The following is a 17,003-nucleotide window of genomic DNA, read 5'->3' as shown; positions in this document are numbered from 1 at the left end:
AATACCCATGTAATCTTCCAAAACACCGTTCACATTACATCAGACCCCTGCTTACAAATGCCTACGCAAAAGATAACATCCAAACTCCTAACCCTGAGAGACACGGTTCTGTGTCACCAGCATCCTGCCTTATTTTTACATCTAACCCTGAGAGACACGGTTCTGTGTCAACAGCACCCTGTCCTTTTTTTCCATCTCAGCTCTCACTATCCCCCAGCTACCCCATCCTGTATCAGTGCCTTTTAATTAAAAACACACTCTCACCTCCAGTGAAGTAAAATTACTCAGAGCGTCCCAGTTCACCATGGTCTTTCTCATCTCTAAAAATGCATTTCTACCTGGAATGTTCTCCTCCTCTCTCCATCTAGACCCCACCCTCCCTCATGCACCTGACAAGCCCCTGGGCATAGATTTCTAATCAGCCCAGAATGACCTCCTCTGGCTGCCAGGCTGTCCTTCCTGGACCCTCCTCCCCTCCCCTTTATCACCTGCTGTAACACGGGTCTCACCCTCCCACCTTCTACCACTCAACCCTACCCTCCACCTGCACGCATAGGGAATCATTTTATTATGCTATCCTTGCAGTATTTTCATGCAACTAAGGCAAACGTGAAATATATATATATGTGTGTGTGTATATATATATAGTCCTATCCTCCCCTTTTCTTATGCAAAAGATAGCAACTATATACGCTTTCATTGCACCCTGCTTTTTCCCCCATATCCTTGGGATTTCTCCATTAACAGCACATAGAAACGGGCCCCATCATATGGGAGGGTGTAGCCAAGTTTATACACTAATCACTGTTGCTGGACATGTGGTTGTCCCAGTCTTTGGGGCCCTGATTTCAAGGGACTGAGTGAGATCTAGCCCTTCCTGTTCTTCATCCAACATCAAGATCCCACCAAATGCACAGCTCAGATGTCTGCCAAAGAGAGTCTGACCAGGCTGGCCACTGCCAGAAGAGCACTGAGTCATTGAGGCCTGGGGGCCGTGGGAGCAGCCCAGGTTCTGCACCTTCTTTTACTTGTACGAATCACACAGGAACAAGGGCTATGATCTTCTAACATCTTACACATCCGTGTCAGTTTCCTGAATCACAACACTCAGGTCTTGGAGTCACATACAGTTCACGTCCTAGGTGGGCTCAGTGCCTAAGCTTGGCGTTTTGATTAACAGTTCACCTAGTCCTTCCACAAGTATTTAGTGAGCTGCTTCTAGGTGCCAGGTGCTATTCTTAGGTGCTGGAGGTTAAATCACTGAATAAAACTCCCCTGCTCCTGGAGAGCTTACATGGCACAGGCAGGGTGGGAGGGGATTTAACAGACAATATAAATGTGATAAGTGAATTCTGTAATCTGTTAGAAGATGGCAGGCGCTATCGGAAAAACTGAGCTAGGTAAGGGAGATGGGACAGGAAGGTGCAGGATGCAATTTAAAGGGGGTGGTCCGAGTAAGTCTCATTGAGAAATCATGGGCAATATCTTATTTTCTGGGCAACTCCTTCTTGCAGCTGCCACAGGTCAACTGTCATTATCATCATCCCAGTTAAACTGTCATTATTGCAAATGTCAAGGTAATAATAAAGTAGCCCAGTTGCTTTGAGGTGTGTTGTTTTAGAAATTGCTTGAAATAAGCAGAGTGCTTGCTTAAAAACCTTTTCTGTGGCCCAGAAATTTCTGCTGTTGAATGTTTTGATGCAACAGAGTTTAGGGGATGCTCCCGGTGGTCATTTCCACCATTTCTCCTACGCAGATCGAATCTCACAGAGGAAATTCAGCCTAGAATTTGCCTGTCCCTTTAAAGGCTCATCAGGTCCCTGGCTGGAGACAACTGAGATAAAAGTTACACTACGCCACACGTGTATGCGGCACTCTATTCCTATTGATGCATGTTCACGTGTGTGCTCGATTGTTCTAACAAACCCCACCTTCGATAACAAGCCCACACCCTGACCCCCTTTAACAGAGTGGGGCCTGAAGACTAAGTGCCCTAGCTCTGCTCACACAGTGGCTTGACGGTGCAGCCCAGACCAGAGCTCGGGTTCCTTACTTCCCGGGTCTGTGCCCCCTACTTACACTACCTCCCCAAACATAAGGGCAGGGTATTTGTGTCCCTCTAGCCCTTTCAGACAGGCAGGCCAAATAAAACATAAGTTGGAGAAAGCCAAGCTTTGGTGTCACACCAGTTCTCCTCCACGAGACCATCCTGAGCGGTTTTCTCATCACAGTCAGTTAGATCAGGTCATGTTGCGGTTAAAGTGCTCATTCTCTCTCAACAAACTGTGCACCAGGGGCCCTGCCAGATGCTGAGGACACCAAGACAACAGATACTGGCTCTGCCCCCAAGGACTCACAGGGTCTTTCGGGGAGACCAAGAGATATACATGGGGTGAATGCTATAGTGGGGGCCAGAGGGCATTACAGGAAAGGGGCACCCAACCCCCCTTCCTGTGTGGGGTCAGGGAAAGCTCCCCAGAATAGGTGAGGTCTAAGCAGATCCATAAAGATGAAAGACATGCTAGTTGGGGGAGAGAAGGTGGTGCAGTAGAGAGAGCACACTGTCAAGACAGCAAGCCTGGGGCTGGGCAGCTAAGTGGGGGCAGATCCAGAAGGGCCTCTAAACAGCCTCGATCTCAATCTACAGGCAACAGGAAGCTACAGCAAGGCTTTAAGCAAGTGGATGACAAGATTAAGGCTGTGCTGATGTGGAGAAAAGAAAGATCTGAGGACAGGCCCAGCTGGAGGCAGGGGGAGAAGCCGGGAGGCCTGAACTAAAGCAGTAGCAGTGGCATTGATGGGAGGGGCACAGGCTGGAACAGGCCAGGAGGCCTGGTTCTGAGCCTGGGCTCTTCAATCATTGGCTAGAGGACCCTGAACTACTAGTAGTTTCTTAATCCCTACCTACTTCACAGGGTTGTTGGAGGATTAATTGGAGTAACCGAGGAGGGAGAAGAGAGCCCTGGGAAGCCTTCGGCACTGCACGAGTAACAGGAACACCGTGCCGCTCACTCACCCCCTGCACCGCTGCACCTGCAGGTGCCCCATCGCGAGGTGACTTAGTGACACTCCAGGCACGTAAGTTTTCTCTGCTCACTTAACTTCTCTAAGAGCTGAGTGGCCTTGGATAAATCTGGTCTTCCTTTTGGGCCTGGCTTTCTTTTCTATAAAACAAGAGCATTGGATTAGATGATCTCAAGGGTCCCTCTAGCCTAAAGCTCTGCAGTTGTGTTGTTACTCATCTTAGGTCCCAACTTCCACTATTGGAATATGTGTCACATGAAAAATTACTGAAGGAAGACTTATCCACACAAGAAAAAAGAAACTAAGCAAATGAGTGGCTAACTCTGAAAGCCAACATGAAAAAAAGGTGTGCATTCCTTAAATGCCTTAAAGGGCCTTAATAACATTCTCCATTCAAAGACGCAATAGTAAAAATTCAAAGGTACTTTCATCCAAAAAAGTGATTCTCATGTACAACATCTGGACTTCTAAATGGTTAGGTGATCATTGGTCTAGATATTTATCCAAGAAAACTAAAAAATATGTCCACATAAAAATCTGCAAAGGATTTTTTATGCCAACTTTAATGTAATAGCCAAAAAATGGAAATAACCTAAAACAACAGGCGAATGGACAAACACGTTATGATACATCTGTAAGATGAAATAAAAGGACCCAGCTTTCGATGCACACCCACAAATACAGGTGAACCTTCAAGTCATTAAGCTGAAAGAAAGCCCACAGAATGGGAGAGAACATTTGGAAATTGTATATCTGATAAGGGTTTAGTACCCAAAATTTATAAAGAACTCTTACAATTTCACAACAAAACAACAAACAACTCAATTAAAAAATGGACAAAGGAGATGAACAGTTTTCAAAGAAGGTTACAAATGGCCAACAAACACATGAAAAGATGCTCAACAGCATTAGTCATTAGGGAAATACAAATCAAAACTCCAATGAGGTTCCGCTTTGTACCAGCTAGGATGGCTACAACTGAAAACAAAGGAAAACAGCAAGTGTTGGCAAGGTTGTCATGTGACAAATAATTTTTCATGTGAGCAATGGAACCCTTTTCTTTTTTTAATCTATCTCTATTGATTTAAGAGAGAGGAAGGGAGAGGGAGAGAGAGAGAAACATCAATGATGAGAGTCATGGATCGGCTGCCTCCTGCACGCGCCCTGCTGGGGATCAAGCCCTCAACCAGGGCATGTGCCCTGACCAGGAATCAAGCTTCAATCTCCTGGATCCTAGGTGCTCAACTGCTGAGCCACGCTGGCCAGGCTGGAACCCTTTTCTTTCATTGCTGGGCGGAATGTAAAATGGTGCAGCCACTTTGGAAAACAGTTCAGAGTTTCCTCAGTAAATTAAACATACAGTTACCATGTGCCTCAGCAATTTCACTCCAGGATATACTATACCCGAAAGAACAGAAAACAGATGTTCAAACAAAAAACCCGTACACAGGTGTTCAGAGCATCACTATTCACAATAGTCAAAGGTAGAAATAACCCAAATCAGTCAATTGGTGAATGGATAAACGAAATGTGTTCTATCCATTACAATGGAATATTATTTGGCAATTAAAAAAAAAAGGAACGAAGTACTGATATATGCTAGAACATAAATAACCCTTGAAAACATTATGCTAAGTGAAAGAAAGCCTGATACAAAAGGCCACATACTGTAGGATTCCATATATATGAAATGTCTGGGCAAATCCTTAGAGACAGAAATCAGATTAGTGGTTGCCAGGGGTCTGGGGGAAGGAGGGAATGGGGAACACTGCTTAATGGGGACAGGATTTCCTTTTGGGGTGATGCAAATGTTCTGGAACTAAAAGTAGTAATGGTTGTACAACACTGTGAATGCACTTAATACTACTGAATTACACTTTAAAATATTTAAAATGCTAAATGTTATGTGTATTGTATCACAATTTTTAAAAATATTACTTCCAAACAAATCATTATGCCAAAAGAAGCCAGGGCAAAAAAAAAAAAAAAAAGTACATACTGTGATTCTGTTTGTATAAAATTCCAGAAAATGAAAATTCATCTATAGTAAGAGAAAGCAGATCAGTAGTTACCTGAGGGGCCGGGGGTTAAGGGAAAGAGAATAGGATAAATTATAAAAGGCATGAAGAAACTTTCAGGGCTGATAAAAATGTTTATTAGCTTGATTGTCTGGTGGATGCTTTAAACATGTGCAACTTAGTATATTTCAACTATGGCCCCGTAAAAAGACAAAAACATTTTTAAAAGTTATCATTGGACCTCTAAATTCTTAAGACTTATTAAATTTCTATTTGAAATACACTGAGGAACTTGACTGTAAATTCTTTCACAGGTCAAAAGCAAATAGGCCTTTCCTGATTTATTGGCTCAGTCAAGTCTGTTTTTCACATACCGGGGTTTCCTAAAGCCAAAGAACACCTGTGACACTGTCTGCTCAGACCGTGCAAGAAGTGCCCCGATGAGGCTGCGCGAGCTTGCTGTGGCCATGTTTCAAGTCAGGAATTCTTTCTGCTATTAATAGGAACCTAGGACACTTTAAATCATTGCTGATTCCTGGTTTTCTGAATTGGTTCAGAAATGGTCTGGTAGAACTTGGCAGACGCTCACTTTGCAAATCAAACTATCCTATCTGTTATTATTTTAGCACATGCTGAGAGGATTATAAGTGTTTATATACTCTCAGTGAGCATCACATTCAGATCTTGCCTAACATGCATAACAAGCAGAGTCAGACAGTGAATCAATGCCAGAGTCAGATTTGCTAGTGGAATTTAAATTGGGATATGGATTTCACTTTAAACCAAAAGGCGGACTTAAATTACAAGAAAAGGGGGGGGGGCAGGGCCAAAAAAAAATGGCTTTAATTGGATTGTTTAGTTTGTCTCAAATTAAATTTTACCTACTTTCAAAGTTATTTCAGCATTTTTTTCTATAACTTTTTTGGTAAATGATGGGTTTTCTAGAAATTATTTTGAGGGCACAGGTATTTACATAGAGATGATACGATCACCTGAAAAGACCTAACATTCTCCCATCCCAGCCCCACCCCACCAGTTCTTTCATAAATACTATACTTCTTAGTCTTGCTGGGTCTTTATAAGTTTGTGACTTGATTTACTCATCCATAACATGGGGGAAATAACAGCCCTTACCTCAGGATTATTGCTGGATTAAATGAATTAAACATACATAAAGTGCTTAGACTAGTAGATGGCACACGGGAAGCATTCAATGTTCATTGTCATTCACTTTCTATTAGTGTTCCCTTTTACAGATGAGAACACTGAGGCTCAGGATGAGTGGAGGCAAAGCTGAATCTAGAGCACACAGCACGGCTGCTCCCGGTCTTTTTCACTACTTCACACCACTCTCCCCACCCATACATATTTTCTGCATGAAAATAAAAGTACCAATCTGGAAGAGGCAAAAATAGCTGTGTAACTTAAATCTAAAAAGCATGAACGAACTGGTCGTCACAGAGCAGCTCCAGGGCTCACCCAGTTCAGGCTCCAGGGAAAGTCATCGGTCATTTTTAAAGTCAGCTTCATTCATATAGTGAGTTTGAAAAGGAAGATAAAGGGTTTCTGCAGAGTCAACACAGCTTCAAGAGGATGCCAAAAAACTGTGTGAGCTAGCAAAAATTACGTTAGCATCTACTCACTGCCACTAGCATCAAAAGGATTTATACTATCTTTGTATGGACATTAAAAAGTCCTGCAGCCCGTAAGGGAAGGCCTGCCGTAGAGGCTGAGTAGGGAGTGGCTGGCCCATCAGTTAAGTTCCTATCACATCAGGACTAGGAAAATCCAGAGGCTCCAACTATATGTACAGGCTGGTACAATACAAACATATTTTCAAAGTTGTCAGATTAAAACTAGGGTGCCCAAAAAGATGTATACACACACTTTGAATAATTTTATAAAGGCAGTGTTTAGTAAAATACATTTCATTTTCAAAATTGAGCTATCAGCTGTTAAAGTGTGTATACATTTGGTGGGGACACCCTGTATATACTCATTCTAATGTGATATTTAGTTACCATTTCAGTTCCACATATTTCACCCAAGGGGCTTTTTCAGAATACGGTCAAATTAAAATACAAAACCACTAGATGAAAGTTTGTTGGGAAACGGGACATTCAGAGGGTCTCACAGTCTGTCTCCCAAAGACAACTTACTAATCACAAAGAAAAGCAAAAAGTCTCATTATGATGGAGAGACCTGGCAGTGCCCACATAAACAGAGGATCAACCTTAGGGAACACACATCACCTGTTGCATATCCTTGCCAAAACGCTTAACCTGGATCTGGTCACGAGGAAATCACAGACACATCCAGATCCTGGTTCATTCTACAAGACAGCTAGCCTGGAATCTTCGGTCATGAAGAACAGAAAAAGGTGGGTATACTTACTAAGTTAGAAAAGACGTCATAAACAAACACAAAACCAGGTGGGCTTTTTATTTTTTTTTTTTTTTAAAAAAGAGCTCTATGAGATTTTTATGACAATTTGGAAAAGTTAGAAATCTAATGTTTGTTAGAAAAAATTATTTAAGTGAGATTAATTTCCTTAGATGCAGTAACAATTATGGTTAAGCCACTTACTTTCAGGCAGTTGGAGGGGCGGAATATGAGGCTCGGCTTGTTTGACAGGTTGGAAGAGAGCATGACATTCCCTGGGGACACCCAGTCTACTGCCACCTGCACAAAAATCTGTGGGCAACGAGGGGGGAGGAGATAACATACCCGAGGGTGCTCTTTTTTTTTTAAGAATTTTTTTTTTTTTTTTTTTTTTTTTTTTTTAGAGAGAGAGGAAGGGAGAGGGAGAGAGAGATAGAAACATCAATGACAGAGAAACGTCGATCGGCTGCCTCCTGCACACCCCCTACTGGGGATCGAGCCCAAAACCCAGGAATGTCCCCTGACCAGGAATGGAACCAGTGACCTCTCGGTTCATGGGTCAACACTCAACCACTGAGCCACACCAGCTGGGCCCAACCATGCTCTTTATAATCCCCCTGGGGGATGTAAACAGACTACAGCCAATGGATAAATAGTTTAAGAATGTTCTCCATTTCACTTCCCCCTATTTCCAGGCAGCCAAAAGGGTGGCCTAGCAGAAATATTACAGGCAGGAAGATGAGGACTCCTACCCCAGCCTGACCGCTACCTTGCTGTGTGACCTTGAATTCACTTGGCTTCTAAGATGCTCATGTAGATGCCTTCCAGGTCTAAAATCTAAAACGCTAATGGGCAGTTGAGTCTCAAAGGCAGTTCAATAGCAATATGAAATGCCTATTCCTATTTTTGTTCTAAAAAATGGGAAGTTTTCTTTTCTCTGATTATAAAGTTAATACACACGAAAGGAAAAAAAAAAAAAGTATTTTAAAAAATAAAGACAAACCACTATAACTGCACCACCTAGAGTTGGAACCACTGTTAACATCTTTATACTTGTCTTTCAGATATTTTTCCCAGGTTTGCAGGCACCTGTATAGATAATCATACACTCTTTTTTTTTTAAACATGAGATCCCTGTGGGCATGCTGTGTGTGATTTTTTTTTATTAGTTAACAGTATTATATGGTTTATAGCCACATTAATAAATATCACAGAATTGTTCTCATGGTTGAATGGTACAACACTACTATACATGCAAATGATTTCTTTTCTCAACTGAGAAACATTTAGATGGTTTCTAATTTTTGCTCTTCTAGACGATGCTGCAATAAATATTGTTATGTGTGTAACTTAAAGTCTATAAATAAGATTTAAACCCACAACCCATCTCTCCTTTTAATGCAGAAGGTTAAAAAACACATATTTTACAAACCAAATCAAGGCTCTCCCTAGGCCAGGCAAGCAGTGGCCGGGTTAGCCCACGAGGACGCGGGGCCCAAGGAGACCTGTCCTTAGAAGGCTCTGCAAACAGTCGGTCTCTTCCATTCAAGGAGGCGGCGGAGAAACCCGAGGCCCAGCGTCTGGACAAGCACGACCTCCCCGCAAAGTGTTTTTCAGGCCGCGAGCCCTGGGCCGCGTCTGTGCAGCCCACGCGGTCACCGAGCCCAGGGCCCACCGCGCTCGGGCTCCCGGAAGGCGCCTGCGGCTCCCGTGTTTACGTTTTTTGCCTTTAAAAACAATGACATCACCAAACACACTTCCACCAACACACTTCCACCTGCCTATGTTGAACACAATCCAATTTCGATACATGAAAATTATTGGATCTGTCTCCCGAATTGAAAACGGAACTCTTTCTGCAAACTCAAATATTCGTTTTTAACGTTCGAAAATAATTAGCATGCCAAAATAACTGTTTTCACTTTTTAAAATGTCTAGTGATTAGAAAACAATATCAAGCGTCCCCCTTCTGACAGTAGCGCCTACCTTTCTCACTTAAAATTAAGTTACTGATTCAAACACACTTTGCAATGTTGGAGAAAGCACTCAGTGCTCTTCTTGAGGCTCCTGCTGCTTTCACGAGGGATCGATCTCCCACACATGTACCTGGTCCATGGCGAAAACAGAACTGCTATGGAACCTATTCTACCAGATGCACAGCGGGAGCCGGGGGGCGTGCTACACGGACCAACACTCAGCAATATTCCTGGAGCCCACATAATTTTATTCTTGGAAGGAACCGCCATCGATCATTTCCAATCCGTGGAGAGGCTGGATTAGGAAGGTTAATTGGCTTGTCCAGGTCACCCACTCCCGACCCAAGGTTTTCTTTTCCTCTCTGACCCTTTTTGTCAGAAACCCAATAATTAATTTAGAGCAAAGATGGCCCTTTTACACTTGACAACACCAGGCAGACCCTAAATCATTCTATTCAATCATGAATTTTAAATAAACCAAAAGAAGTACCTTTAAAATATATACGACCTTGTCTGCTCCTCCAGTATCATGACACTAGGGGTCGGGTTCGGGTTTAAGGCCAGATGTAATAAAGGCCAAAAACAAATTTGGGGGAGAGTCTACAGACAAGTCTCAAAGCTGAAAAGCGTTTAAGACATTCAGACCACAGCGAGTGGGGGCTTCCAGGTTAGGGCCAGCAGTGGGAAACGGCAGCTGATAACTGAGGGGTCTTTACTGTGATCGAGAAAAAACAGGTGCAAAGAAAGGGGAGCCGCACGTGGCCTCGCGCATCCTTAAAGCAAATACCCACATTAAAAGAAAGGCAAAGTGGCGTGAAAACTATCTTTATGGGGTGACAGCCACCGCCCTGGCCGTGCATGACCCTCGGCCTTTTGTTTCTGAACACCTGGGAAGATTTATTCAGCAAACTGAGCTACGAGTTATTAACACCTCCTCATGCAAGTTGCTTAATGGCTCCCTTTTTGCTCATAAAATCCATCCAAAGCGATATGTACCATCTCCCTGACGGGTCCGCTGTCAGAGACCGGGAGAGCCGCCTTGTAAACCATCAAGGACACTTATTTATCTTATGAAATCCAGTACGAATATGGGAAAGAGGAAGATCAGCGTGGCTGTAACTTCTGCTGTTCTAAAGACTTTATCGCAGACCCTGGCCAGGCAGCCCAGTTGTTTAGAGTGTTGTCCCAATACGCCAAAGTCGCGGGTTCGATCTCCAGTCAGGGCACGTACAAGAAGCAACCAGTGAATGCATAAATAAGTGGGACAACAAATGGATGTTTCTCTCTCTCTCCCCAAAATCAATCAATAGATAAAAGACTATCATATTATAATATGCATCATATCCAAAATACACAAATAAAATACTGGGGGAGGGTGCGGGGGTCCTTCCCTTCCACTTCTGTCTCAAACAGCTGGCAGTGATGACTTGTCCCCAAACTTGCTGCCTGTAAATGTCAAAGACTGAAACCTTAGTTGGGTGGAATTTAAACAGTGACCACCCACTGAGCCAGGCAAAATATCAGCCCACCGCCAACACCCCCTTGGTGGTGTTGGAAACCAAATTCACATTCCTGATTCAAAAATGTGCCTATTTAATTAAAGTCAGGATTTCCCAGTCTTCTCACTGGTGGGAACAAGCAGTATCAGGTTTCCAGGATAACACACATATCACCAGGATCCAACCAGGTTCATTACTCAGAAAGTGAAATGCCATAAACTGCTTTCTACAAACCACTAATTACCGTCTTTGCTCTGCCTCTGGAGTACGGATCACTTTACTTTCTCTGCAAAACTTTTCAACACGCTCTTCTAAACACAGCTACCAGTCACTCACACCAGCTGTGGCTGCACAGCAACTTTCCCTGTTAAAATACACAAAATCCTATCAGTTAGACCATCCCAAACAAGATAATTACTGTGGCAGGAAATAAAAATCAGATTAAGTGGGATTTTGTGGCACTGGAGACCCCTTCAGGCTTTTGTCTGGCAGGGGGACCGGATGATAAAGAGAGAAGGGAGCCCTGTCTCTGAATTTCTCTTTGGAGTTTTAACTCCACTCTCTCAAGCTTCGTCTTCCATTCTTGCTTTCCATGTTTAGTTCAGTCCATTTTAATTCTGTCCCTTGATTAGACCCCAGTTCCCAGCATTTTGTGGATTCTTGTTTATCAAAGCTGTGAACTGAGCTATATTAGTTTGTCTACTTGAGGATTAGCTGTTGTGGGCAGGGAAGAAATATTAGTTTAACTGGAGTTAAAAACCTACAGCCGCAAGAAAAATAAATCAGAGAGAGAGAAAGAAACTGGATAATGTGGGATCATTTCACTGTGAGTCAATCCTGGTGGGGTTTCTTTTCCCCCTGGTAACTATAAGGAAAGACAAAGAGATCCTAACAGATCAGAGTTCACATTCCAACGGACGGACTGGGGCTTTAAAAATTTTAATGTGATAAACTGCTCAGGAGGTAGCAAAAGAGTAAGTGGAGAAAAGACTAAAATGGGTGATAAAATGTTTCTTTCCTTTCCCTACAGCACTGGCATTAGAACAGCCCTGTGTACACCATATGTACAGTCATTTACCGTGACTAATGGAAATAATGTACTACATTTCATATACTGATCTCTTTGGACATATCAGAAAAACTCGTAACTGGATGGCTACATTTACTATCTAAAAGTATTTATCGCAACAAACCCTCAAGCAAAATTTCCTTTAAAAAAAAAAAAAAGTTAATACCCTTAAGAGACTTTCTGGAGAAGCGAAGAAACTTAGCAGAATGCTAAGAAAAGAGCCCACCCTTTCTCCTTCCCTGTTTTGGGTAACTGCTTAATCCTTTCAGATGTTTTCTCCTGCTGAATGCTTGTCTTACGTGCAGCTTAAGATGGTATTTAAAATTGTCAAAATTCCTTCTACAATTGTATCCCTGTTTCCCCTAAAAATGGACTCAAACCGATGTTAGAAACTGGCACAGATGTTAGAAATTCCAGCCTTTTTCCAGGAAAGGACTGAGTCTGAGTGAGGTAATATCCCTTTTGGCAAATTCTTATTTCCTCCCCAATTCTGGATGTAATTGTCAAGCATGTCCATCAAAGTAGGTGGACATCACACGCAACTCGCCTGCGTGTTGCTCAGTGAGAGTTGCACAGACATCTTTCCAAATGCGGGACGTCTGTAAAAATGATCTACAGTGAGAGTGACTTCCAGTATTTTCTATTTTGAATCAAGGAGAGCACTTTGCTCTGAAAACACAGTCAGTCGGCCAGTGTAACTAACACCATGCGGAAGATTATAAACTTGAGAAATTAGCGCTGGATTTATATTTCCATAAATTACAAACACACGCAGGTGACAGGAACTAGCAAATGCTAACCCGAAATGTTTTCAATGTTTATAATTCATTTTTATTCACTGCTTATCAAAATAATCTGGAAAGGAAAAAAATAAGTCATCTATACTCAAATTAAATATGCAACCTGATGTCATGCATCAGCCAGGAATATTTTGCTGCGAATCAAATAATTTCAGAAAATCACCTCTATGTTCACCTCATAGAAGGATGTGTGTGCTCGTTTGGTTCATTTTCACCACGATTCGTGGCACACTTAGTAGTTGCATTTGACAACGGTCTTCAACATTTCACGCAGAATTGAATGGGTCTGTTTTCATTCTGGAGTTTTTAAACTTATAACATAAAATTTCAATTTCTGATGTTCATCAAGATTAAAAATAACTTTTTATAAATCAAGAATTAGGTCTGATTTCAAAGCACAAAAATAAAAGTATACTTTTGAAAATATTGTAAATGTTTACAAAGATAAATCCTTTAAAAACATTCACCGAAACACACCAGTCAATGTTGTCTTACTCCTGTTAATATGGAGAATATATTTTAAGTCCTCAAATTATTCTGATTTCCTAAACTCATCCCAAATCTCCTCTAGAAGTATATTTATATTTCTTGCTGCCCAATGGCTTATATAGTGCTTTACATTTTATCCAATAATACAGTGGCCAACTTAGAGAATATATGTTTAAAACAAAGATCTTACAGGATATGAGTAATGTGTGCTGAACGTCGCTGATAGTCTTTATAGGTAATGCCAGTATTGGCCAGGAGTCAGGGGTTAACAAGAACAGAAAGGTCATGGACAATTCTTGATGAAAGCCAGGAATGCAATAATTAGAAAACTAAATATCCCTGAGTAGAACCAAAGTGCTCCACAGAAATTAACTTCCGATGCAGTCTTCCTAAGTACCGAGACTAGCTTCCATAAAACAAACACCAAATCAGCCTCTTCATGCTCCGTCATACGTCATGTGTTTATTGACATAAATGTAACATACAGAAGTTCTCTTTAGACCAAATACAATGTATATGAACAGGAACTAGTTTTTATTATGATCGTGACGATTACTTTACCAGGTCATTGACTTTCCATCAAATAGAAGCTGTTATTAATGAAAATCAGTAAACCTAGACATTAAGACGTACCTGGACATTCATACGAGAAAATATTCTTATAATCCTTAAACTCTATGCAGTATGAAGACTGGTATCTTCATCATTGTGAAAGAGAGCAAAGCGTCTCCTTTTATAAATTGCATAATAACCTCACTAAGATAACTAGAAAAAAATACAGGTCCCACAATAAAATGTATTTCCTATTCGACCGGCTAGAGGAAAATTTCACCCAAAGTTCTAGTTCACAAAATTCCTAATCAAGATGCCGACAGCTCATTTCGCGGCTGAGGGCAACCTCCCCACTACAATTTCTCAAAGATGGCTGAGGCAAACAGCACCTCATAACTGCAGAAAAATGGTCGCTCAGATTAAATTATGCAAACGGAGTTTCAAAATAACATGCTCAAGTTTCAGCGCATTAAAGGTGGACCTGGAAAGCATTTGCTACGTTACGCCTGGTTCCAGCAGAATTTTGGTGGGTACCGAGGGGAGCGCAAACCCCAAAAAATCCTTATATAGAAAGACCTTGAAAGATAAGTGCACAAATATCAAATCCCAGGGGCACGTTCTCTGGCCCTGGACCTGGCTCCTCCACTGACCTGTCAAACAAGGCAGAGCTCTCAGGCCCTTCTTGAGGTCTCCATCCTGGACTTCTAGCAGGAGGGGCCATCTTTGCAAAGCTCAGTCTCATCTTTTAAAAGTAAGGTATTCCAGATATGGAATTTTCAAAATGGGGATGAATTTACAGGGTAAATTATTTATCATATGAGGTAACTAAAAAAACAGTTTAAATGGCCCGTTTTCTACAAAATGGCATGTATTTTTGACCTGGCAACATTTCCTAATCACACGCCCATCTACAAATGTTTTTCTGTGAACATAAAACTCCTAGTTTTTCCTAATTAAAAGTAAATGTTAGAAAAATGCAGGGCGATTGCAACACTGAAGCAAATTCGATGAATTTAATGTGCAGCCTAATCTTAGGCCACAAAACACTGGCCCGGCAAGAAGCACATTAGATGCTTTCCAATTAACAACTGGTCAATTCGTTATTTTTGTTTTCTAGCAAATGCACTTTAGGTTTTAAACATTTTTTCTCTCTATTGGTTTATATTTATATTAAAGACTAAAGAGGAACTTAAATAAGGGTGTGTACATAAACTGTCAATCGTATTTAGTCTTAGCTGAAATAATCAGCGAAATAACAGGAGCAGGATGACAACAGAAACTATTTTAATTTTCACACAGTTGGAAAGCTGCTAGCAGTTGAAAGTTATATAAAAGTAAATTAAAGCAAGAAGTTGTCCTCACTGGAGCTTTGTATTCTGCCAGTCAAAACACGGGAACCATTTTGTTCCGAAATACACCAGCTTTCTTGGGTGTCGAACTCGACTCCACCATCCTTCCTATGACAGAAATCAGCCTCACCAGCAGCCCTGCAGCGCCGCTTCCTCCCACCCGCATCCCATCACGGCTCCCCTGCTGCAGTTCCACGCGCCGTGCCCGGAGCATCCCTGCAGCGGCGCCCACAGCGCCGTCCGCTGCGCCCGCAGGGCGATGGGGCTGCACTTGGGTGCGTGTCCCCGGTGTCCCCAGGTTCCCCAGCGTCGCCCAGGCACTCACTCCTCCTTCGGGCTGCGCTGTAACGTCTTAGATCAGTTCTGAGGACTTCACTGCGAGCTGAGGGGGGCCCTCAGGACAACAAACATCCTTCCAGCAAGCCCGCGCGCGCTCTAGGCCTCACCCGGGGTCAGGCTCTCAGCAGGCGGGACGCAGCCTCTCCGCCGCCTCTCGCGTCCCGGGGCGGGGCGGGGGGCGGAAGGAGTTCCTGGGGGCCTGGGGCCACCCCTGACCCACTCACGCGTGGCCAAGCCGGCTGCGGAATCCACCGCGCGAGACGCACGGGCCGGCCCGCGAGATGCTAACCCTGCGCGCGCGGCGGGTCCTCGCGAGGGCCTCGGTGCAAAGTGTAAACACGTCTGACCGGGCAAAGCGGGCGCGTCGTCTACAAACCCTCACCCCCTCCGCACCCAGGGTCACCCGCTGACTTCAGAGGCTCCGTGAGGGGCGACTTCTCGGTGGCGGCGTTTTACTTGCACCCCGCGCGCGCACACTCGGCTCTCCATACATTCCCGCGGCCTCCTGGGGCCAGAGAGATGAAGCACAGTCTCTGGTCCATTTCCCCCTAATTTGAGCTACGTTAGGTCAAAATATCCCTGAAGAGGAAGAGACGGGGGGTAAGGAAAACCACAGTTACTGTCCCCAAATAACTGCGTCCCTGTCCCAGCCTCACAAGCAGCCGAGCGACGCCGGCTCCGCAGGGAAAGCGGGCAGGAAACTTCAAGGCGCGGCGGCCGGGCGAAGTTTACCGGGGGCCGGAGAGGCGAAGCCACGGAAAGGGGCACCCGGGGTGTGTCCCCAGCGCACCCCCGCCCCCCGCCCCTCCTCTTACTTTTGGATGATCTGGGGCAGGCCGGCGGGGGGCGGAGGTGGAGGTGGCAGCGGCTGCATCCCTCTCGGGCCCGGGGCTGCGGGCGCTGGGGCGCCGGGCACGCTGCGGGCATCTCTGTCCGGTTGCTCGGAGCCGCTGGGCTCCGCGTCCTGGCTCATGGCTGCGGCCGGCACCGGGCGAAGCGAGAGCGGCCCCGGCTCGCGGCGAGAGAGCGCGCGCGAGGGGCGGCCCCGGGACACGGGCGCTCACTGGCCGGGGTCCCCGTGCCCAGTCCCCTTGTCCTTCCCGGTGGCGCGGGGAGGAGACGCGAGGGGCGGGGAAGAGGCAGTCCCGGCGGCGCCGCCTCCGCCTCCTCCCGCCGCTCCCGCTCGTCCGACCCGGCCGCACGGGTGGGGGCCAGGGGGCGTCTCCCGCCGACTGGGACCGCTCCGCGCCAAGGGCTTCTCCGAGCCCGAGTGGTCCCGCGGACGCTGCCCCCGAGCTGCGTGGGAGCGCGGGCTGCGCCACCCGCCACCCGCCGCCCGCCGCCGCGCGCCCGCAGGGTCCCGGGCCCGGCGCTCCGCAGGGCAGCGCAACCGCGTGAGGCGGCCGGACGCACGCCAGCCCGCCGCTGGCCGCCGGCCGCCGGGCTCTGGTGTCCACCCGGAGCCGGCTGCTCCGGGCTACCGTGGAGACGCGGCGCGCGGCCTCG

The 17,003-nt window shown here is 44.9% G+C and overlaps 1 protein-coding gene across 1 annotated transcript in view; it reads right to left on the bottom strand.

Moving 5' to 3' along the window:
• Positions 1 to 16,470, bottom strand: part of RBM20 (RNA binding motif protein 20) — a 158,590-nt gene extending 142,120 nt beyond the window's left edge. The window contains exon 1 of the mRNA XM_016212098.2: positions 16,313 to 16,470. Coding sequence (XP_016067584.2) covers positions 16,313 to 16,470 — 158 coding nt within the window. The remainder of the gene's footprint in view (positions 1 to 16,312) is intronic.
• Positions 16,471 to 17,003: the final 533 nt, after the last annotated feature.

This window comes from Miniopterus natalensis, chromosome 14 (assembly GCF_054644295.1).
Source record: "Miniopterus natalensis isolate mMinNat1 chromosome 14, mMinNat1.hap1, whole genome shotgun sequence".
Taxonomy (NCBI): Eukaryota; Metazoa; Chordata; class Mammalia; order Chiroptera; family Miniopteridae; genus Miniopterus; species Miniopterus natalensis.
This window is presented reverse-complemented; position numbering and strand designations above follow the sequence as displayed.